This window comes from Ursus maritimus, unplaced genomic scaffold (assembly GCF_017311325.1).
Source record: "Ursus maritimus isolate PB19 unplaced genomic scaffold, ASM1731132v1 scaffold_14, whole genome shotgun sequence".
Lineage (NCBI taxonomy): Eukaryota > Metazoa > Chordata > Mammalia > Carnivora > Ursidae > Ursus > Ursus maritimus.
The window spans coordinates 39756833-39779041 of record NW_024423786.1 but is presented as its reverse complement, the minus strand read 5'-3'; the positions used below and the strand labels follow the sequence as shown (position 1 = coordinate 39779041).

General features: G+C 56.5%; 2 protein-coding genes across 15 annotated transcripts; both read right to left on the bottom strand.

Moving 5' to 3' along the window:
• Positions 1-892: 892 nt before the first annotated feature.
• On the bottom strand, positions 893-7660 carry QARS1 (glutaminyl-tRNA synthetase 1). Its single transcript, XM_040628835.1, has 24 exons — positions 7499-7660; positions 7209-7356; positions 6732-6841; positions 6500-6575; positions 6213-6277; positions 5583-5636; positions 5401-5461; positions 4986-5057; positions 4785-4870; positions 4524-4610; positions 4000-4099; positions 3801-3879; positions 3611-3719; positions 3388-3518; positions 3188-3280; positions 2940-3077; positions 2764-2851; positions 2531-2674; positions 2323-2427; positions 2038-2130; positions 1800-1927; positions 1639-1705; positions 1439-1564; positions 893-1035 (listed from the first exon to the last, which is right to left on the bottom strand). The coding sequence occupies exons 1-24, from the start codon at positions 7613-7615 to the stop codon at positions 985-987; spliced, it is 2328 nt and encodes a 775-aa protein (XP_040484769.1). The 5' UTR covers positions 7616-7660; the 3' UTR covers positions 893-984.
• A 3034-nt stretch (positions 7661-10694) lies between these two features.
• On the bottom strand, positions 10695-22191 carry USP19 (ubiquitin specific peptidase 19). Of its 14 annotated transcripts, none has more exons than XM_040628821.1 (27): positions 22062-22191; positions 20298-20557; positions 20001-20036; positions 19706-19834; positions 19484-19617; positions 19108-19410; positions 18769-18991; positions 18483-18639; positions 18300-18371; positions 18069-18184; positions 17746-17966; positions 17460-17655; positions 17242-17375; positions 16975-17133; positions 16778-16888; positions 16189-16299; positions 16008-16109; positions 15123-15263; positions 14912-15030; positions 14535-14672; positions 14122-14435; positions 13906-14016; positions 13601-13817; positions 13365-13517; positions 13100-13260; positions 12840-13018; positions 10695-11838 (listed from the first exon to the last, which is right to left on the bottom strand). In XM_040628821.1, exons 2-27 carry the CDS (start codon positions 20419-20421, stop codon positions 11611-11613), a joined length of 4089 nt encoding a protein of 1362 aa, XP_040484755.1. In that variant the 5' UTR covers positions 20422-20557; positions 22062-22191; the 3' UTR covers positions 10695-11610. The 14 variants fall into 14 exon arrangements, with proteins under 14 accessions (XP_040484755.1, XP_040484758.1, XP_040484757.1 ...); XM_040628824.1 differs by having other exon boundaries at positions 17746-17960; XM_040628823.1 differs by having other exon boundaries at positions 18775-18991.
• Positions 22192-22209: the final 18 nt, after the last annotated feature.

The following is a 22209-nucleotide window of genomic DNA, read 5'->3' as shown; positions in this document are numbered from 1 at the left end:
GCGGGGCCCGGTCTCTTGCTTAAGGTAGCCCCCACAGCCGCTGATCTAGACTCTGCGCCCCCGTACCATCGTCCCACCTGGGAAGCCCGGAGTCACTCTCGTGCAGGAGTCCTTAACATTTGGAACCCCCTCCTCAATCCGCTGTCATCCTAATCCGGCCTTCCGCAACCCAGTCCACCTTAAAGCGGGCCTCCAGTAGCCTGGTGTTTGTATACAGGGAAAATGTGGAGGGTGTTAAAGCTGCAGGCACACGTGGACCTCACTAGTAGCCCACACTGCCCCAGAGGACAACCAGTCGGCTATAGACTTTTTAAAAAAGGGCCTCAGGGCCTTTGCACTTGTTCCTAGTGCCCTGGCAAACATCTCCTTGGTCCTTAGGGGTTCCCCAAGGAGTCAACTCCTGAGAGTAGTCTGAGGCACAGGATTGGTCAGGAACTTCCTCCAGCCTTGCACAGGCCCCAGGGAAACCTCTCTTGCACAAGTGCCTGGTCACCCTCTGCCCAACTAGACAGTCAACTTAGAAGGCCACTGCACAAGTCTTCCTCTTCTCCTTGTTTACCTGGCACGTAGTAGGCACTCAATAATTATTTGCTGAATGACTGGACTGAGAACCAGGTGTTTTCATCTGCCTAGGCACACAGGCAGACACAAACCCTCGATTCCTTTAGCACAAGGTTGCTAACAGTGGAACAGCACCCAGAGCCTCCTAGCCCCTCAGACCAGGTGCAGAGGATTTCGATTCAGGCCCAGGTCCCTGCCCTAGAGCACTACGAAGTGCACCAGTGGTTTCAAAGCTGTCAGTACTGCTCTGTGTGCACCGTACCTCCCCCCTAACCCCAGCAAGTCCCTAAGGTCCTCAGGAGCTGGAAGTGCAGAAAGATAACACACAGACTCCAGGGGATTTAGCCGTTCTTTATTGACATGGAGTCTGGGTACCCCTAGCCTCCAGAAGCATGAGGTAGGTCCACGGGGCTTCCTTACAGCTCACACCTTTCCTGGATCCTCCTTCAGTGTGACAGTCCGGTTGAAGACAAGCTGGATGACAGATGGGGAAGAATGACGACCAAGCCAGAACCAGGCTCGGAGGCCCAGACCTCACCAGACCCTACCCTCACCGCATCCCAGAAGAGCTGAGGGTCAGGACACTCAGTTTCTCAATAACTATGACTTTGGGTAGGGGACTGGCTGGCTCTGGACCTCCATTTTATAAGGATTATAACCACCACTATGCCTGACCCCTACACCTTGAGGAGTAAGAAAGGCAGGGTCCATACAAAATTTTGTGCATGGACCTCTGAACCTGTTTCCCATCAGTAAAACATGAACCCCATCTCAGGTGGTAAGGATTAACTAAGGGAATGTTGGTAGAGCACTTGGCACAGTAAATGGGAGCCACCACAGACTGTTGTGCAAAGGGCAGGCACGTAAATTCAAGCACCTGTCTCTGGCAGCTGTCAGGATCCACGGAGAAGTAGCCAAGCCGCTCAAACTGGAACTTGTCAAAGGGTTTTGCCGAGGCCACAGAGCAGTCCACTAACGCTGCCTCCACCACTTGTAGCGATGCCTGTGGGCAGGGAACTCAGGTAGCCATCCAGCCAGGGAGACCCACCACCCTCACCTTATACCCCATGAGCCTACCGGGTTCAGGTCACTTAAGAATCCACCAGGCACCTCAGCAGGATCCTCAGGATTCTTGTGCTGAAATCTGCAGCCAGAAGGAAGGTCAAGACTCCAGCTGGGTAGCCACAGCAGGCAATGCCCATCTTGTATCTGCCTGCACCCCAGCTCTGTTCACTCACAGTCTCTCATAAAGGCGAATCTCACAAGTCAGAGGCTGTGACACCCAGTGAATAAAGGCCTTGGGCTTTTCTCCAGCATCCGCCCGTCTACAGGTCACCTCCAGGCTCTCTACACAGCCACTGGGTCCCTGGAAGTCGAGGGGCCTACAATTAGACCCAAGGACCACTACTAGAACTGGAGGCTGCATGCACCCAGATCCTACCTCACTGAGGTAGGAAGGCTGCAGCCTGCTCTCACCTTGACAACATTCTGCAGCTCGATGACGTAGCCTGTATGCCTCAGGCCCACGGGCTGGCCCCATGCCAGGCGCTTATAACCCGGCTCTGCTTCCTAGAGGTAAGAAGTGGTGTGGACACAAGAGACTGCACATGTCAAAAAGGTACAAGAGGCTTCTCCCCCACCCCCATGTCTGGCAGGGGCTGGTTCATCTGAAGTAGGAAAGAGGTGGACTAACAGAAGAGATGATGGGATCTCAGGACTGGGGTCAGCTGCAAACAGGGCCCTTCACACCCCCCCACTTACTTCTTTGAAGTCAGTCCTTTCAATGAAGACCATGGGTCCAAAGGGAACCTGATGGAAGCCCTTGGTCTCATCAGCTGGGAAGTTGGGAACCTGGATGTCTAAGGACTATAGCAGGAGATAGGGTGTCTGAGTCACACTAGACACTGGGACCCCCAAGCCCAGACCCAGGTGCACCCCCCCAAACACACGCACATAGAGGCACACCTACCTTGGTAGTAGGAAAGTTGGTGATGATGACCTGTAATGGCTCCAGCACAGCCATGGCCCGTGGGGCTGTGTCATTCAGCACATCGCGCACACAGGCTTCTAGCAGATGGGGTTCCATTGTGGTCTGTGCCACTGTCACCCCCACCTAGCAGGAAAGATCAGCATCACTCATAGCCACAACCACAAACTGCTCTGCTCAGCCCCCACCTGCCCAGCCAGCCCACTGGGCTATACCCGAGCACAAAAGTTGTTGATGGCCTCAGGCGGAAAGCCCCGCCGTCGTAAGGCTGTGAGCGTGAAGAGCCGTGGATCGTCCCAGTCCCTGTGGGCAAGGAGGTGGTGAGAAGGCCTTTGGCAGTGTATGCCACTAGTTACTTCCAACCTTCAGTGAGCCAAACAATCACACCTACCGCACAGCACCAGCTGCCACAAGCTGGAGAATCTTCCTCTTAGACACAACAGCATAGTGAAGGTTGAGACGCCCATACTCCCACTGAACAGGGCAATAGACATCCAATGCGTTGCACAGCCAGAAGTAGGAAGAGCGTCTAGGGTGGGAGGGTAGAGTCAGGTCTGGCCACCTCAGATCAGGGAGACCACAGGAAGGGCCTCTGGACTCCCACTGGCCCTACCCACCCCACGGGCCCAGCTCCCTCACCGGGCCTGGAATTCCTTGGTGCAGAGTGAGTGGGTGATGTGCTCGATGGAGTCACAGAGGCAGTGTGTGTAGTCATAGGTGGGATAGATGCACCTGCAGGGCATAGGCAATGGGCCCCACCATCCAGCCCCACTCCGCCCTACCCATGGCCCACCACCCCACTCTACAACTCCATAGCCCCACCCCATGCTCACACCCACCAGGTGTCCCCTGTGCGATGGTGTGGTGTATACTTGACTCGATAGGCCACAGGGTCCATCTTGCCATCCTCCATCACCAGCTTCATCCTCAGTGTGGCCTCACCCTCTGCAAACTTGCCCTTGCGCATTGCCTGACAGGAGCAAGGGCTCAGACGGCCTCTCAGCACAGGGGCTTCTCCTCCTCCACCCCCACCCAGACACAACTGCCCCTCCAGAACCCCACCTCAAAGAGCAGCAGTGACTCCTCTATGGGACGATCTCTCCAGGGTGAGGGCAACGAGTTATGGCCTTTGAGCTCCTCTCCTCGCTGGTGGCACACATAGGCCTGGCCCCTATGGTGAACACGTATGAGCGCCCAGGATGGCTATGTCCTGGGCAGCCTGCCTGGCTCTACATGGCAGCCCTGGCCTCACCTATGGATAAGTTCCACGGCCCAAGCATACAGCTGGTCAAAATAGTCAGAGGCATATGTCACCTTGTAAGGAGTGTAACCTGGAGCAGAAAAAGACACAGTACGAGCAACTAGCCAGGGACACCCAATGGCAAGCCACGGTCCAAGGAGAGGCCCACTGACCACCCGATCTTTCTTCCCAGCCCTTGCCCAGCCCATACCCAGCCAGGCCACCATGTCATAGATGGCAGTGAAGAACTTTGCTTCCTCCTTCTCGGGGTTGGTATCATCAAAGCGCAGAAAACAGATCCCATCGTTGGCCTAGGGAGTCATAGAATCTGTGAGCTTTCACATCACCAGCTTCCAGAGTCCAACCCATCAAACTGGGACATTCTCAGAGCTCTCCCATGTCAGAATTGAAAACGCCTTCAGGAGTTTCACTCATCTTCCTATATCTAAATACCTTAAACAAAGCTTCTTACACCAACTGCAGACATCCTCTTTCTAAACCTGAGAAGTCGCACTGGGAACTTCACCAAAGTTGAACTCACTGCCTCACCTACAGCTTTTTCCCAATGAGCCCAATGGATTCCTGGCCTCATATCACATATGTGATTCCCCTCCATGGCCTCTGTCTGCTCTGGGCACATTATAGGAGCAGCAGGAAAGGCAGGGACACCTTTCTGGTATCCAGCCTTGGGAGCAGCAAGTGGTCATCCTGACTGCCAGATCCCCACACACTCACCTTGGCATAGCCAAAGTTGAAATTGATGGCTTTGGCATGTCCTATGTGCAGGATTCCATTGGGTTCTGGTGGGAACCGGGTCCGTACCTGAGATAAGGGAAATGGGAACAGAGGAATTAAGCCAGAACTGAGACTACCATCAAGGAACAGATGCCCCTTCCCAGGGAGGCCACGGTGATAGGTTAGATGGGGCAGTTTGAAGGCAGCCCAGGCCCCTTGGCAAGTGACGGCACTAACTTGCCCGACAGTACTTCCACACACCTGTCCTCCAGTGATCTCCAGGTGCTGCTTCAGTAGATCCATGGTGTGTGGCGTGGTCACATAGCCTGGGGTCTTGTAGTTCTCACCTGCCAGGGCCAGAACAAGCCTAAGGACTGGGCTGCAGCCCAAGGCTCCCTACGCTGGCTGTAAGAATTGCTATTAAGATCTCACCCTCCCCAGGATTTTAATCTGCCTGCTCACCAGGTTTGTGGAACTTAAGCGCCTCCCCTCGGAGCTGCTCCATCAGAGACAGGGCCTGGTTAGCAGCCTCACCTGTGAAGAAAAGACCAAAGAAAACTGATCCTCTGAATACAGCTACCCCATCCAGCTCAGGGAGGTACCTCTTGGTACTACCTAAATCCCACAATCAGAAGAAAACCAGGCAGGTCCCTTTTTCCCCAACCCGAGACAAGAGATACAGAGCCAGACTTCTCAGTTTCCTCATGCTAACGTCTGGGTAATGGGAACAAAGGAAACACCAGGAATTCCAGTCTGGCAGCGGAAGGCAGGGTGATGAGTAAGCTAATGGCCTGAGGAGACTGGGCTATAACAACTCATTAGGTGGAAAGCCTAGAAGTTAGAGAGCTGAATGTGACAGGGACCGCAAGCCTCTCACCATTCTCCATCATGTCCTTTGTTGTCCTCCGGTCTTTTTCTTCTGGCCGAGCTTTTGACACCTGAGAGAAGCCCAGAAGTTGGGTCAGGGTCTCAGGATCAGTGGGGTCAGATACTCCCTTCCCCAGCCCGAAGTCTCACCCCACCTCATCCCCAGGGACCCAGGACCATACTCAGCCCCACCTTGGGTTTCTTCTCCAGATCAGTCTCTGTCTTGGGACCCAGAAGGTGAAGAACCTGAGCAGAAACCAGAGTCAGGGCTGAAACAGGAGTGTTCCGTTTCAAGGAGCCCCTGATTGACCCCATCTACCCACCTAAGGGCTTCCTGGTCTGTCTACCAACACTGCCTTGCAGAACCTACCTAGCCCATCCCATTTCTGCTCCTCATATGGTTCTGCTGGCCTCAAATGCTCTTTCCCCCCTGAGAGTCCAAAAGCTGGTGACAAAAGAGGTAACAAAAACTGCCACTTAGAGAGAGGAACTGTGGGCTCAGCATCACGACAATAAACTACCTCAGCCATCAGCTTCTTACGATTCTCAGCCATCATGTGAGATGATGGCCATATCACCTCTATTTACAAGATAAGGAAACTGAGGCTCAGAGGAAAGCAACTCACAGGAATATAGGCACAATCTAGACGCCCAAGTCTTCTACTGCCCACCAAGGTGCTGCTGTGCCACACTAGGCTCTTCTATGCACCATAAGAATAGGGACAGGGTCTCTTTCCCTCCCACCTCCACGTATCCCTCAGTGGACTCTAGGCACTGTCCATGGCAGGGTCTTTGCCTGCTTCAGCTCAAGGAGTTGCCCACCTGCATGTCCACTTCGTGCTTGATCATTTTGCCATCTGCCCACTTGAGCACAGCTCGAGCCTCTCCTAGAAACATGGGCACAAGGAGCTACAGAAAGGCCAAGAAGGACACTTCCTACTCTCTTTCACAAGAAAATGTCCTGGCTGACCTCAAGAACCAGAGCCTGGGCCCAGCCAGACCACTTTTAAAATGCTCCTATTCCTCCCTCTCCTCCCTCTCACTTATGCCCAGAAAAAAATGTATGACCCGAGAGAACAACATAGTCCTCTGCCCCAGGCCCTGCTCACCCATCAGCAGTCCCATGTTGAAACGATAACGCTCCTCCAGGAGTTGGGGCCGGTGGCGATTTATGGCAGCTTCCACCTGCAGAAAGACAAACCATGTGGTTCAGAAAAGTGTCCTTCAGAAATGCTCTAGGGACCCACACTCTCACCCTGGCTCTTCCTGGGTGGAGAACCTGAGCCACTCCTTTCCAGGGTCAGTACTAAGGAGGTACCCAATGCCTAAGGAAAGACTCACAGCCTCTTCAATCTGCTCTGGGGTCACCATGACACCCACACCACACTCCTGCTCAAAGTCCTCTGTGTTGATGGGGTCCAGGGGATGACTTCGCACATACTCAAGGGCAGCTGAGAAAAGAGAACCAATGAGTGGTAGCTCAGCTCCAAGAAGTAGTTAGACAAGGCCCTAGCCCCACGAAACCCCAATAATTACAATCTGGCCTCCTTAGAGATTAAGCCTTGCACCATTCTAGAGAAGCTCTGAGACCACGGGAAAGAATCGTATTCTGAGCAAGGCTCTCCCTCAGACCTACACAGTTCCCTAGTCAGTCTCACCAGGAGTGACCCTCTCCACCCTTCACTGCCAGGGCCTGGGTTTAAAGAGGAGTGCAGTAGAAGCATAGAGACACTGGGGGATTTGGCACAAAGCCAGACAGGGGTACTGGCTGAAGGGAGGAGTTGGAGGTGGAAGTGGCAGAGCAGGCAGGGGTCTCACCGCTCAGCTGGAGCTCGGTATGGATCTTCTTATTGGCTACGTAGCTCACAAGGAAAGAGAGACGCCTGGGATCCCTGAGTCGGGATGCCAAACCATATAGCAGGGTCCCGGTAGCTTTGTCGATGGTGGAGCCCAAAGTCTGCTGCGCCTGGGGTCCAAGGGGTCAGGAGAGAAGCCCCACGCCCAGTAAGAAAAACATGAGTTAGACAAGGTTGGTAGATCGGGATCGGGACCCGGTCCGGCATTGGAACACAGTCGGCAGCCAGGGTCAAGGGCAGAGGGACTCCCACCTGGGTCGCCGCCTCGCGCAGCTGCGCGCTCAGAGCCGTGTTCTTGAGCGTCTCCCGGGCCTTATGCTCGCTCAGGCCAAGGCCGGTGAAAAGCGACAGCGAGTCCAGAGCCGCCATTGCTGGGACACCGGAAACCGAAAGAAAACTTTGGGGCCAATCTGCACGCTGGCATTAGCTCACTGACCAATAGGAGAGCGAAGCCGCCAGGGAGAGCCAATGGTAGCCTTCGGGGGCGGGCTCGCCAGGGTTGTCGGCGCCATTTAAAAGACAGAGGCCGCCCAAACCGCTCTTTCCTGGCGCTTCACTTCCGTCTTCGCGCTACGGGTCACTTGAAGAAGTGAAGTAAGTGCTAGGGGGCGGCAGGACTTCAGGGGAGATTTGCCGCGGACCTGGAGGGAAGGTGTTCAGCACAGAAGCAGGAAACCTTGGGACCATCCCATTTCTGTTGTTGGGAGCAACTGCGAGTTCCTATCACGTTTCTGAGGTCACAGCTTTGGAGTTGTCATGGAAACCGTTGAGAAGGAAAACAAAAAAACAAAAACCGAACCCCCGGGAAACCGGTCAAGCCTCCAGCACAGATAATGTGTCGAATGGCAGATAGAGGGGCTCCCTAAGTCCGGCACTTTTCAGGCGTCCACCTAGACACACATGGCTAGGAGACAGAGAGGTCTGGGCCGAGGAAGGACCTCGAAGATGTTCTGTAATGATTTAGTTTAAAATCTGACATACTTATCCTCTCTTGCCAAAGCATGCAAATGTCACAAAACCCACAAGCAAATTAGACCTTGAAATCCATCTGCAAGTGTTTGACAAGATATTTTATTGAAGTTGGGATAGGGTGGGGCAGAGGAGAGGTGCTTGGGGGGATCTCCCCACAGTCTCTCACTGGGACCAGGACCCACTGAGAATCAGGCTGAAAGAGAACTGTTTTCTTTGTGGAACTGGAGCTGCTGGGATGCTGAGAAGATCCCCAAATTTGGGATTGGAACACAAGCTCTTTGAGGCTTTGGTGTCACTAGTACTTGTGGACCTTCAAGAATGGGGCAGGATACTGACTGCAGTCTATCCATATTCTGTGTCCTGATTTGTGGCCATATCCCACTAATGACCAAGTTCCATTTCTGGGCCTACATCTGGGTCCCACAAGATGACCACATCCAGGTTCTGCCCAGGGCCACACACTGCATCAATATCTAAGTCCAGTCCTGTGTCTTGGCTCCCATGACTCCAGCCTGTTGTCCAGCCCAGGCAAGGTCAGGTGTAGGCATTGAGCAGGGGATGCAGTGCAGTAGTGGCATAGACAGGCACCAAGAAGCAGAGCCTCAGCCATACCACCCCTGTGCTGAGTCCACAGCTGCAGGTACCTAACCCACAACTAAGGTGCCTATGATGAGCACAGTGCCTGCCACATCCACTGTCCCCTCTGTAACTGATGCCACCAAAGGATTTATTACAGCACCACCACCACCACTGAGTCCTGCAGGTCTGGTGATGACTCCCTCAATGGAGTTAGAGCCTACATCCCCTTTTCCGGTTCACTCATGGTGCCTACCCTGGGAATCCTGTGGCTCCATGTCACAGGATGAGACAGCAGCCCCACCAATGCTACCAAGAATGCCACAAGAGCAGTGGCAGGCGAGCCAGTCTTCTGGAGCCCTATGACTTGCACAGAATAGAACCATGACATTTTATGGCCTAGCCCAAGGGCTGGCTTGCTTGCATGGGCCCTTGGCACTACTTCAAGAAAAATCAAGAAAAAGATGATCAAGGAGAAATGCCAGGCAGCAGTCAGCAAGGCCCAGCTGTGGGATGGGAAGAGGCAGGGTCCTGGGCTGGCAGCACAGAGGCAGTAGGTGCCATAGTGCAGATGCCACAGAAGGGTTATACAGCAGACAAAACAGCAGCCAGGCTATGGTCAGGGGCAGACAAAGCCCCTTGATCACTGCGTCCAGTACAACCAGACCACCAGTGGCTAGACACTCAGGGCTGTACACAGTAAAGACCCAGTACAATCCTGTTGTGGTTCATACCTAGCAGGCCCTCCAACAGTATGCCAGCACCAGCACTCACTTGGCAATTCCACCATTTCTGCAGGCTCTCACACCCAGCTCTCCAGGCTCCACTCCATAGCCAGCAACCCTACACTGCCCTTGTGCCATGTTCCCATAAGAAAAAGCCAACACTGGTCACAGGGGTAGCCTCCAGCAGCGCCCTCTGCTCACCGCCACCCCTAACTCCAATTGAGGCTAAGGTGTACTAGCAGGGCCCACATGCTAAGGTTTTTTTAAGACTGGCCCCAGAGGCTTGGGACAGGGATGGATCTACAGGGCTGCCAAGATCCTGCCCCTCTGCCCCCCACCTGCCTTATACTCTTTCTGGCTTATCTAAACAGTTGCCTCATGAGTACCTCTGCTCCTCATCTCTGGCTGGAGACACCCACCCTTACCCTTAAGCAATTAGAGAAAAGAGGCAACATTATCCATGGAGAGAGGCAAGGAAGCTTCTCACAAGATTTGCCCTTGCTATGTCTATATACAAGGTCACAGAGGCCCTGAAACAAGGACAAGACTACAGACCCACTATGGGTAAACAGCCTGGGGCAAAGGCCAGGAGCCAAGGTCTCAGAGACTTAAGGGAAGAAATGGCCTGCCAGGACCCCGCGCCTTCCCTCCCGCACGAAGGCAGCCAAGATGAGCTCTGGGCTCACTGCCTGTCCTTTTGGAACAGGATCTCTCTCCCCACAGCAATTTTTTCCTGTTCTGTTCTCCACTAAGTCATCCAGATGGTGCTCAGACTGCAGCAAAGAAAGATCTGATACTAGGGAAGGAGGAAGACAGTACTCCCAGTGCTTCCTGTTGCCCAAGAAGTCCTCCCTGACCCGCTGTCTGGCTTCTGGAGCCTCATGGGGTACTCATCCACCTTAGGTGTGAAGTACTGACAATGATGCCCAACACAGCTGCCTCCACAGGAGACCCAGAACTAGTGGGATCAAAAGGCAGCAGGTAGGCCCCAAAAGCTGATGGCTTCATGACCCACGGGGGCTGAGGTGGGACCCCACCATCTCTCCTCAGACCAGAGCACTTTCGGGGTCTTTAACGTATCTACACACACATACACACACATACACACACATACACACCCTCTATAGGATGGGGAGAGGTGGCCACAGCACCTGGTGCATCACAGTCACTAAGTCTGCTTATTTATCATTTATTTTTAAAATATATTTAAACAGCAGCAATCACTTCCAAAATGCAAAAAAAAAAATTACAATTTTTAGAATAAAATTATGACGTTTATGATGCGAGTCAGAAAGAATTGAAGGTACAACTGAGAATCAAATCACGCAGCACTGGGGGTGGCTGGAGAAGCCAAGGTCCATGGGTTAGGGGGGTCAAGCTGACAAGAGGGCCCAACCTGTGAGGTTCCCACCTAAATCATACCCCCAAACCCCCACTGATGAAGCCAGTGTCCTCTGGGTTAGAGAAGGAGAAGTGGCAAAGAGCTGGCCCTCTGTCGGGGATTCCCCAAACCCAGTCCCCACCCCACCCCACCATCCAGGGACCTGCTAATCGACCTCCTCCATGTTGCTGTAGGTGGGGGCTGGGCGGTCCACAGAGGGGGCGAAGCGTTCAGGGGCTGTCCGCGTGGGGGCCACCTCGGGGGCCTGGCCAGGGCCTAGTCCCTGCAACAGAATATGAGGACAGGGGTTGGGGGCTGCCCAGTATGCTGCCTGGCATCCCGGGGGTGCTGGCTCAGAGCCCCGGCACCCAAGGGAGGGTCCCAAGGCAGGCGCAGACAGCAGCGGCGTTGAGACAGAGAGACAAGATCGGGCCTGAACAGTCTCACTTTATTAACACTTTAAATACAGGAAGCTTCTTGGGCAGGGCTAAGCCCCAGGCCAAGGGTCAGAGCAGCAGGACGAACGGACAGACAGCTGGACGGATACCCACCCTAGGATGCTCTGCCCCTGCAGGAGCCACATTGCCCACCCTGTCCCACCAGATGCACACACTGAGGCCCAAGCCCAGAGCTGGTCCCCACCACAGAGGCAGGCATTGCCCGGTGGGCAGGCAGGTGGGCCACCTCACAGCAGCTGCCTGCAGGCGAGCTCATCTCCAGCGACTCTGGGATACCAGAGGATAGAACACGTTGAGCACGAGGGCCACCAAAGCTGCCACGGTGCCCAGAACAAAGTACCGGAGGCAGCCCTCATCTGGTGTGGTAGGGCCACGTGGTGGGGGGCCCACCCAGTCTTGGGGCCCCCAGGGACCCAGGGGCACAGGCCCCTCGGGTACCGGTTCCTCCTCGGCCTCCAGCTCCTGCCAAATCCGGGAAGCCTACAGTGTGCGGAAACGGCCATCAGCACCTGGGGCAGGGGGTGGGGAGGGACCCAGTGTCCCAGAGACCCCTGGCCACAAAAGTCCCGCCCAAGGTGACTGGCACTAACCCCTTACACAACCCAAGTCAAGCAGCAGGGAGGTGGGCAGGCGGGAGCCAAGTGGGCCATTCGCAGGGTTGTTTAGACAGAGCACCAAGGCAGGCGAATCTTGACAGCATTTTGGCCCCCTCAAGAAGCTTCCCAATTGACATGCAGCTTCCCACAGGGGTTGGCCGGGCTAGATGGTTAGCTGGTCAGTTTTTTTAGCCTGGGGCTCCCACAGAGGAGCTCATGGGAGGGTAGAGCTGGAACCCAAGTAATCCGGCTCCCTCCCATCCACGTCCAGATAGACTGTGACCACTGTCTCCTATCAGGATTCCTCTGCATCTGAGCAGAGAGGGCTCAAGGGAGGAGAGGACAACAAGGAAGAAACCAGTCCAGAAAAGAGATGCAGGTGCCCACCCACAAGACCTATGGCACCTCATGTCAGTAAGGGACAGAAGACCCCAAGGGCTCAGCAGGGACAGACGCTCACCTCAGAGAGGGTGGCGGCCACCCTAGCCCATGGCCAGCCTGGATAGGCCCTGTCCTGAGTGCATATCAGAACAAAGGCGTTATGTGTGGCTGTGGGCTGGCTGGCATGTGAGGAAGGTGCAAATGGAAGTTGGGAGAATGTAAAGTACAGTCCGTGGCATCCCACCACCCAGTGAGGTTCTGAGCAGCTACTCAGCCTGTGCCAAGAGGGTGCCTATATGCACCCCAACAGCAATGTCCTGGTGTGCGTGCACCTTTCTAAGTGTCACTACAGCATGGGGATCCCTCTAGCTAGGACCCTGATGTAAGAGGATCATGAATCCCAAGACTCCAAGGACCCATGGCTGGAGGAGAGGAGGCTGTGCCCCACCCCCTCCCGTCTGCGAGTTGAGCTCTCTAGACTGCGAAGCCTCTCCCATGCCTCACCTGGCTGGCAGCAGCCTCGGCTGCAGGGCCTAGGTCTGGGTGGTGCTCAGAGTGACCTGCCCTGGGGGGCCTCTCCACAGGAGAGTTCCGCCGGCGGTAGAAGAGTACATAGGCATAACGCGTCACGACCTGGCTCTCGTCTACTGTTGTCACCGTGCTGTCGTCAAACAGGCGCCAGCCTACAGCGAGGTGGGAAGAGTGTGAACATGACCTGCGCCACCACCCCTACCGCCTATCCTGCTGGCTGCGTGTGCCCTCACCCACGTCGCTGCGCTGGCTGCTGCGGTCATTGGGCAGGCGCGCACAGGCGGTGTAGTGGCCGCCGATCATGCCTCCGTAGTGGTTGATGACGGCGTACAGGTCGTAGCTAGGCAGCTGTTCCTCCTTCTGACCGATGCAGAACTTGCTCAGGTCCAGGTTCCTGGGGTCCCAGCCAGAGAAAGGTGAGACAGTCAACAGGCACCCAGGAGGCTAGCCCCCCTCCCCCCATGACCTGACTACGGTCAGCAGGGGCTCATCGCTCACCGAACAGGGAACTCCACCAAGTCATTGATCTTGTCACGCCAGATGAAACTCCGAAAGGAGAAGCGCTTGAGCTGCACAATGAGTATGTTAGGAAGGCGCCACAGCAGCAGCTGCTTGGAGGCCTCTCGGTGTTGTTTACACTGCGGGCAGTACCTGATAGCGGACAGAGGTGGGGTCAAGACCAGCAGATCTCCACTCCGCCCTGCCCCACGACCTGCCTGCCGCCCCGTCCTCACCAAGCCTCCTCGGGTGCCAGCACCTCAGGCCGGGTGAAGAGGTTCAGGCACTGGTCCAGAGTGAAGTGGCCAGCGCGGGCAGCCTCCCCAGCAGAGCCTGGATCCTCAGCACACTCCAGCTCCTTGGACGCTACCAACACGAACTCCTGCAGGCGCTCGTTGTTCCGCCAGACTAGCGCCAGGCTGCAGTCCTCACCCAGCTCCAGGGGGGTGTCTCCTACACGTAGGCGGGGAGAGGGGTGACGCAGCTGTGGACAATGGCCAGCCCACCCCATCCCATGGCTCCCACCCACAGCCTCAGACACCTTTGTCCTCTAGCCGCTGTTCTCGGTTAGATGCGTCAATTTTATAGATGAAGAACTGGGGTGTGTGGGCATTCATGGCTTCACTTGGGTGCTGATATCCGGGCACAGCAGCTGTGAAAAAACATACAATCAGAGCTCCTCAACCTACCAGGACCTAAATAAGTTTCCCCCAACCTCCCCTACCCCAGCTGCAGAGCCTTCTAAGCAGACTCTTACCTTCGGGCCGAGACACCCTCTCACCAGCAGGCAAGGAACCAACTTCAACAGGTCCACCGGCCAGCATCTCAGAAGAAACGCCACTGGTGCTGGCCACAGGGCCCCGGTCAGGGGCCGCCCATGCCCGTGGGACCCCTGCGTCTCCCTCAGCCACGGGGGTCACCAACTGGAGCTCAGGCGGCTGAATCGAGTCCCTCTCACTGTCCCCAGCCTCCAGGGAGCTAGTGGAGAGCAACGTAGTGCAGCTGGGGCCCTGGGACTCCAAGGCCATGCGGCCAGGCTGGAAGGGTGGCTGGAATACACTCACAGAGTACCTGGCAACAGGCAGCAAGGCAAGTAAGAATCCTGACAAGCCTACCTGGTGCCTCTGCTCCCCCAACTACCCCACCCTAATCCAATCACTGGGCACTTACCGGGCGTAGCCCTCTAGCAGCTGAGCAAGACGAGCATAAGTGAGACGTGAGGCAGGTACACTGACCAGAAATGGGTAGCCAATGTTCTCAGGGCGGCAGAGACCCTTGTGGTCAGGCCAGTGGGTTTTCTGGCAGAGCCTGGAGGGAAGGGGGAATTAAGAATAGGGCCTCAGCCCCACCTCCTATGACTCGCCACTGGGGGGTTAGCCTCTGGCCTTAGGAACTGCATATGCCAGCCCTGCCCCCACCACCCAGAGCCTAGCAGAGTAGAACAGTAAGTGGAGGGCTTAAAACATGTGCCTCTATGGGGAGAGGAGGTAGGGTGCCCATGAAACGTGGAGAGAAGGGATGGGGAAGGGGAGGCGGGGGGCCCTCACTGGTTGCAGTAGCCCACGCGGTAGCACCGGGTACAGCGCTTCAGCTTCTCATCCTCTGACTGCTGCTTCCGCTGGCAGGCTGCACACTTGGAGATGGGGACGCTGGGCACCTGGGGGCGCTAGGGTGGGTTGTCCGGCTCAGCAAGGCCAGCGCGGGTGAGACTAACCCCCTCCCGCAGGGCCTCGTGCCATCAGGTTGGTCCTCACTTACCTGCTGCACCTCTAGCACCACCACCCGCTCCTTAGCCAACTCTGGGGATAGCAGCTCAAAGCAGAGGAGCGTGTCGGATGGGGACACAGTGTCCAATGAGTGGGAGGGCAGGAACACACGGTGGAAGCGATTTTTAATCACCTGGGGACAGAGCACGCACAGATCCTCTGTGAGGACGAGCCTGTTCTCTGGCCCTGCCTCAGCGCACGAGGAGGAGACTTGGCCCTGAACTTGGGTCTGGGCAGCAGAGTGGGGATTGCGGCCCCAAAGCAGCCTATGCCTCTGTTGGCACCAGCTTCAGTGCCCAACAAAGTAAGCAGCCCGGTGCATCAGAGAGCCTGAAAGCCAAGAGTGAGAAAGGCAGCGACCAAACCAGCAATCCATACCGAGGGCCTCCACTCTATCAATCAGTGGGGCCCCACTGAGGCTGCAACACGGCTGCTGTGGAGGGGCCACGTCAGAGGAGGCTCCTTCCCACTTTCATCCCCAAAGAAAAGAGCACTCCAGGCTGGAAGCTAGGAACCTTTGGGAAAGACTAGCACACAGATCCGGGATAATGTGAGGGAGCAGCGGGATACAGGGAAAACCACAGCTGCTAGAAAGATAGTCCTGCAGCTCTAGCTCCTTGTATGATGATGGAAGAGCAGTTGAGGGTCCCCACCGAAAAGGGGAGTAAACCCCAACAATGTCAACCTGGGGACCTGAGAGCACTTCTCTTGCACAGCCCGAATGCCTGGCTTCACGTCTCAAGTCCTAGCACACCCATGGGTTTCGTGCAGTCACACGCACGTTCGTGGGTACACATACAGATGCCAACGACCATTCACCCGTGTCTGCACATACACGTATCCATGTGCCTAAGAGCCTGGGGAAGGACAGATGTACCTCAGCCAGACGGAGGTTCTCAGGCTTCACGTGCACACTCTGAGAGAGGGACTCCAACACTTCACTCGCGCTGGAATTCTCCTTGCTGATGCTCACCAGAAACTGGTAACAAGAGTAGAGTCCGTGGGGGAGGTGGGCCAGGGTCTTTGGGATCGCCCAGAAATAGGAGCTCACTTCTTACCTTGATGGGCTTGCTGTGGGGCTCCCGGGCAAAATAGAAGACGGGGAGAACCTTCTGCTTCTGTGGCAAGGGCACCGGCAGGTAGAGGAATGGGTCGAAAGTGATGGAGACCTACGGATGCACAAGTGGCACTAGGCGGCTGCACCGGGAGTGGGGGACAGGACGCTCATGCCCAGGGAGCCCAATCCATGCACTCGGATGGCTCTCAGGGCCTCAGGGCCAACCAGGAAATTCTCAGCCTTGAGAATACTGGACAGACAAGGAGGGCTACCAGGAGAGAATACTCCCTCTCGCCAGCAACTGAGGCCTTGCTCAGACTTCCCCGTGTCAGTTTGCCCCTCACTCATACCCCACGTGTCTTTCCAATCTTACCCCTACCCCATCTTATAGCTGTCTTTGAGCCCAAATCGCCCTTTTGCCTCAGTCGGGAAGCTACCCAGCCTGACCTCTGCAGCCCACAAAGAAGCTGAAGGCCTCCCTGTCAGCCTCTTTGCCCAAACAACAGCTAAAGATGCACATGCCCCCAACCCAATTTGACCAGGCTAGCTAGACCAAGCTAGGGGCCGCTTTCCAGGGGAGCCCTTCACACCTTGGCACACACAGGGCACACCAGCTTCGACTTATACTGGCCCTGAAACAGGTCTACGATGAAAGAGTCATTCCTCATCTTATGCCGCTGCCATGCTTCTTCAGCCACCACCTGAGGAGCAGAGTGGTGAGGATCAAGGAGACCTGGGGACTGGGATGTGCATAAGATATGCCCCCACCTCTGCCCCCATCCCTGACCTCATCGGGCCGCCCATCCGAGTCCACGGTCTCTGTGTAGGGCTTGTTCTGAATGCGATTCAGGTCTTCATGCAGCCCATCCAGCAAGAAAGCCATGAACTCCTGGGCATCATGCTGCGCATAGCCTGTGAACTGGCTGGCCTTGCTCGCCACAATGGCCTGGATGCAGGGGCCAAGTGTGAGCATGGAGCCCCAACACCCACCATGTACCCAGCTGGCGAGCCTTTCCCACCCTCTCTAGCCAGGGTGGGAGTAGCCACAGATCACCTTCAACTTGGAAGGCTGGAAGGCATGGTGGGTGCCCTTCCACAGCGCCCGGAGTAGCACAGCAAAGCCAATGGCCAGACGCCCACCAGTCCCCAGTGGGTTGTTGTAGTTGATCTCGGCCTCAAAGGAGCGGTCTACGGACAGCAGCCAAGTAGAGGTGTGAGCAGGGAAAGGTATCCCCTCTGCCCACAGCCCTGGGCTCCTGGCCCTGCTCTCACCATGGAAGAAGTCCCGGAGCTCCCGAGTGTTAGACAGAGACTGAATGACACTGTTCATGAAGCAGGTGTTGCCGAGATTGACAAGGCCAGTGAAGCCTGGCAGACACACCTTCTTCTCTTCCTCCTCCTCTTCCTCCACACTGTCTCCACTCACAGGGCTGTGGGGCATTGGAGGCACCATACATGTGGGCTTGGGCTGTGGGAGCAAGGAGGAGCATGAGAGAGCAGCCCTGTGGTTCTCCAGCCTCTAACCTTGGCCCTCCCCTCCCCACCCGAGGATTCTCACTGAGGCCAGATGTGGCTCTGGCTTTGGGGCTACATGCTCCATGGGGGTGCGGGCCGCCACACCATCCAGCCCCGTGTCCTCAGATCGAGCCTTGGGTTTTTCCTTCTCCACAGCCCGAGCTTCTTCCTGGCCTGTGAGAGGGTGGGGGGCACCTCCCGGTGGGGTTGAATCCAGAGGGGTTGGACCTGTCGGCACGGCAACCTTTGCACCACCCACTGCACCTTAAAAAGGGGGAATGAGGGGGCTGGTGGTTAGCAGCATGTGGCAGGGGGTGGGGGTCTGGGTTATGTGGACTGGACAATGAAGGGAGCTCGTGTGCAGACCTCGTGCAGCTGGGGCCTCCAGGCCCCCCCAGCGCTGACTTTGCCGCTTACGAAGGCAGATGTCAATTCGAGAGGCCGTGAAGCAGAAGGTGCACTGCTCGGGCTCAATCAGGTTCCTGTGGGGAAAGGCTGAACTCAGGGACTTAGGTGAAGTGGGTGTCGGGCTAGATGGGCCAGGGAGATGGAGCCCAGGGTGGGACAGGCATAATGCTGGAGCCGAGAACCACCCACCTGAGCTTCACCTGCCAACGGAAGATGGTATGGGGCCCACAGCCCGGGTGCAGTCTCAAGAAGTTTCCATCCCTGCAGAAGCAGAACAGGGACAGGGCAGGAGGAAGGGTGGGAAGAAGAGCATGAGACACACTGTCCTGCCTGAAGTGTACCCTCTGCCCCATGTCCTGCCCACCCACCCACCTGGTCTGGAAGATAAGTGTGAAGTCTTGCTCGCGGAAAAGCACTCGAGAAGTGTCCCTGCGGATTTCTTTCACGTACACGTGCACCACCACTGAATCTGGCCCCTTCTCATATGAGTCATTCTTGACAAATGCCAGGTTCACCATGGACTCCGGCTCTATGTTGAGACCACAGCTCAGCGCCACTCAGGACAGGTTCTCGCCCACTGCTGTTCTATTCCCAATCCACCCGCCAACCTTGCAACCCAACCTAGGGTGGGTGCCTGCCTGCCCACTGCCAGCCCCACCTTTACCATCCACCAAGGTTATAGCATCTGCTGCCACTGCCATCTCTTCTTTGGAACGGTCACCTTTCTCAGGGTCTCTGCTCCGGGCCATGGCTGGGGAGACTGGATCACTCCTGGCGGACACGGTCTTCTCTCCTGCCAAGAGTGCTAGATTCTCCTCTGAGCCCAAGAGGCAGGTCTGGGGGTTCAGCGGTGGTACCCGGAGCTGTTCCTCAGCTTCAGCCTATTTGTGGCAAGATCGTGTGCAGGATCAGCTATAGGTCTGGCAGGTGGCCCCCCCACTGCAGTCCATCTCCCAACCCTCCCATCTCCCAGCTCCCACAGGTACCCCACTCTCACCTGGGTGGCTGCCTCAGCCAAGAAGGGGGGGGCATCACCCCGGGGTCCAGGCCCATCTCTGGACCCTTCCCCCTCTGGCCCTCTGCAGAGATGCACAGCCCTCTTGGCGCTGGGCCCTGCCTGGGCCCCGGGGCCAGCCCCTGCGCCTACCTCACCACGGCCCTGGGCCCGCTTCTGGTTCCGGGCCTCCTGTTTAGCCCGACGGGGCTCAGGGCCTGGCTCCAGGGCAATGGGAGATGGCTCCTGCCCATTCTCCTGGCACCGCAGCCCTGGCACCGCCTCCTGGGTTCCTAGAGGTTTCTTCTACCAAAGATACTGCAGTCAGGCTCTGTCAACCACACTGGGTATCCCTACCCTACTCTGCTGTGGAACTTACCAGAAGAGAGGGCCACGTGAGCAGAGGCACCTTCTTGGGCAGTGCCAGCTGCAGGAGGCCACCTTTACGGGCTTGTACTTTGGTGCAAGAACTTTCTATTTCGGCATAGAAAACACCACCCCACTGCCGACCACCTGGAGACAGGGGGGGGGGGCAGTGAGCTGGGGTGGGGAATACCAGAGGCTTCAAATACACTGCTGGGCTCAGGGCAGATGGACACACCTGGAAGCCGCACCACGCAGTCTGTGTCCGTGAAAGCAGCATCCACTTCCTCTAGGCGCAGGGGACCTGCTCCCACACGCAGCTTGACAATCACCTCATCTGCACTCTGCCTCCAATCAAGCAACAACTCTGTAGGAGGAGTACCAGTGACTATGAGGGTCTCCATAAACTGATGGGGATAAACAGGTGCCAGAGACCTAGCCCTAACAGAACTGCTCCAGATGAAGACTAGAGTCCCAGTGCTCCCTCCTCGCCTCTAGCACTCCAACACCCAAAAGGCCTACACATTACTCACCCTCTTTGGCCTGCTCCTCCCGAGAGGACGCTGACCCTGACAACAAAGAAAAGAACCGGGAAATGATGATGGAGAGGCAGCCTCCAAGACTCCACCACCCCACCAAGCACGATCTTCAGGATCTCTGCCAGATACATAGACTTAAAGCTGAGGCTCTACCTAGCCTGCTGTGAGTCCTTCTCTCAGTATCAGACCAAAACAGAAGGAACAGCAAAAATGTCATTTCTCAACCCCTAATCTATACACTCAACAGGGTGGAGGAGGAGACCACAAGCATTCTGGGAATGCCACAATCACCTCTTCTAGGATCTCCATCCTTGCTCTCCTGGTTTGCTCGATCCTTCTGCTTCTTCTTACTGGTGGCCTCCTCCAATCCTGGGGGACCTCTCCTTGGGCCCGTGGCGCTGGCCCCGCCAGACATCTTGAGCCGCTTGGTCGACAGCCAGAGTGCCCCGGGGTCGGCAACGGCGTCTGGGTCAGGGCTACGGCGCTTTCTTCCTGGCCCAGCTATCTTGGCAACTCTTTGTGGCCAAATTCTCCAATAAGGAACCGACAGCCTAATGAGAAGGGACCAGTGATCAGTACCAAGGCCCAACGATTTGCTCCTCGGTTACAGCCAGGGCTCAGCAACCCAGGATACAACTAAGCCTACAGAGCAATAGCTCTCCACCACCTAATGTAGCCCTGGACATTCTCAGACTATCCTGAAGGGAGAATAAACATTATAAGTAGCCACAACAACTTCTGGCAGAGACTCCTAGCACCTGCCATACAGACCTGCAAAGATGGGAGCCTCACAGAGGAGGCTCCAGATCAAGGCAGCCATGGCCTGGAACCAGGCTCCTCAACCAATCTGGAGAGGAGCCATGGCTCCAGCCCACAGGGCTGGCACTCTGAGCAGGGTGCTCACTTTTCCTCACTCTCACTGGCTGCTTAGTCACCACCCGAGAAGTAGGAGGTGGAGGAGGAAGGCAGAAAGGAGAAGACAATCAAGCAGCAAGGGGACCAGGCCCTGTGGCTGAAGACAGGCTCAGCCCAGGTGCTACCACTGCCCAGGCAAGGTCCTGGGGTTAAGGTGCTCCACCTGCCACCTGCCAGCTCCCACCCTCCTCTGAACCTGTTCTTATGCACTGCTTGGTTTTCCTTCCTACATCCCAAGAGGGATTTTTCTCTCCAACTGCTGTCCCAAGCAGAGAGGGGCCTGCAAAAGCTGGGGTGAAAAGGGTATCTAGCTGTCACACTACCCTTTCAGCAGCAACCCTGCCTGAGAGCCAAAATAGGAGGGGCATCCAGTTTGAGAATGAAACAGACATCATCCCCTTCTTTCCCAGGTCCACTCACTCATCTGTACTGGGCTAGAGACCTTCTACCCAGTTTCCCACAGACCCACCAGTAGATTCTGGACTGTTTTTCCATCCAAAATAAAGTTCTCAAAATTGAGGTAACAGTGGGGATGAACCATGAATCCAGGACCCGTGGCAGCCTCAAGCCTGGCCTGAGATGGTAGCAGAGCAAATAGTGACTACTTTGTGTTCCCCAAGGTGTATGTGTGGTGTGGCATAGAGAGGGACGTTCTTCTATGGGGGACTAGTGGGTTGGATCTTGAATGACGACAGATCTAGAGCCGAGGGGTGGACACCCTCCACCTCCTTGCACCAGGCCCCAACTTAAGGTCGCGTCCCTCCCCATTCTCCCGGGGACACCGAGACAAGAAAGGGGCTGTCTAGAGCCCATGCCGGCCTATACTGCTGCGGGGGTTACTGACTACAGACCAGCGCCCCGGCCGCGGCCAGGCTGCGACTCAGCTCCAGCCTCCAAACCCTGGGCCCGTCACCACCTCCTCCAGGAAGCCGCCCTCGCTCGCCGCCAGTCCTCTCGGAGGCAGGAGGCCGACCCCGGGCGTAGAGTAACGGCCCAGCCTGCATCGGTGGGCCCGACACGCCGCGGGGCTCGAGGGTTCGAGGCTGGCACGGCCCGTGACCTTGAACAAGCAGCCCGGGGCCCGCGTCGCGGCCTCCCTGGCTCCAGCCAGACAGGCCAGTTGCGGCCCGTCCCACTCACCGAGCGAGGCCGCCGCCGCCAGCCCTCTTAGGGCCCTGGCAACCCGCTCTCGGTTCCGGTTCCGGCGTCTGGTCGGTTCCGGTTCCGGCGCGCCCCTCCCCCGTCCCGTCGCCGCCGCCGCCGCCTCAGCCGCTTGTTTTGTTTCGAC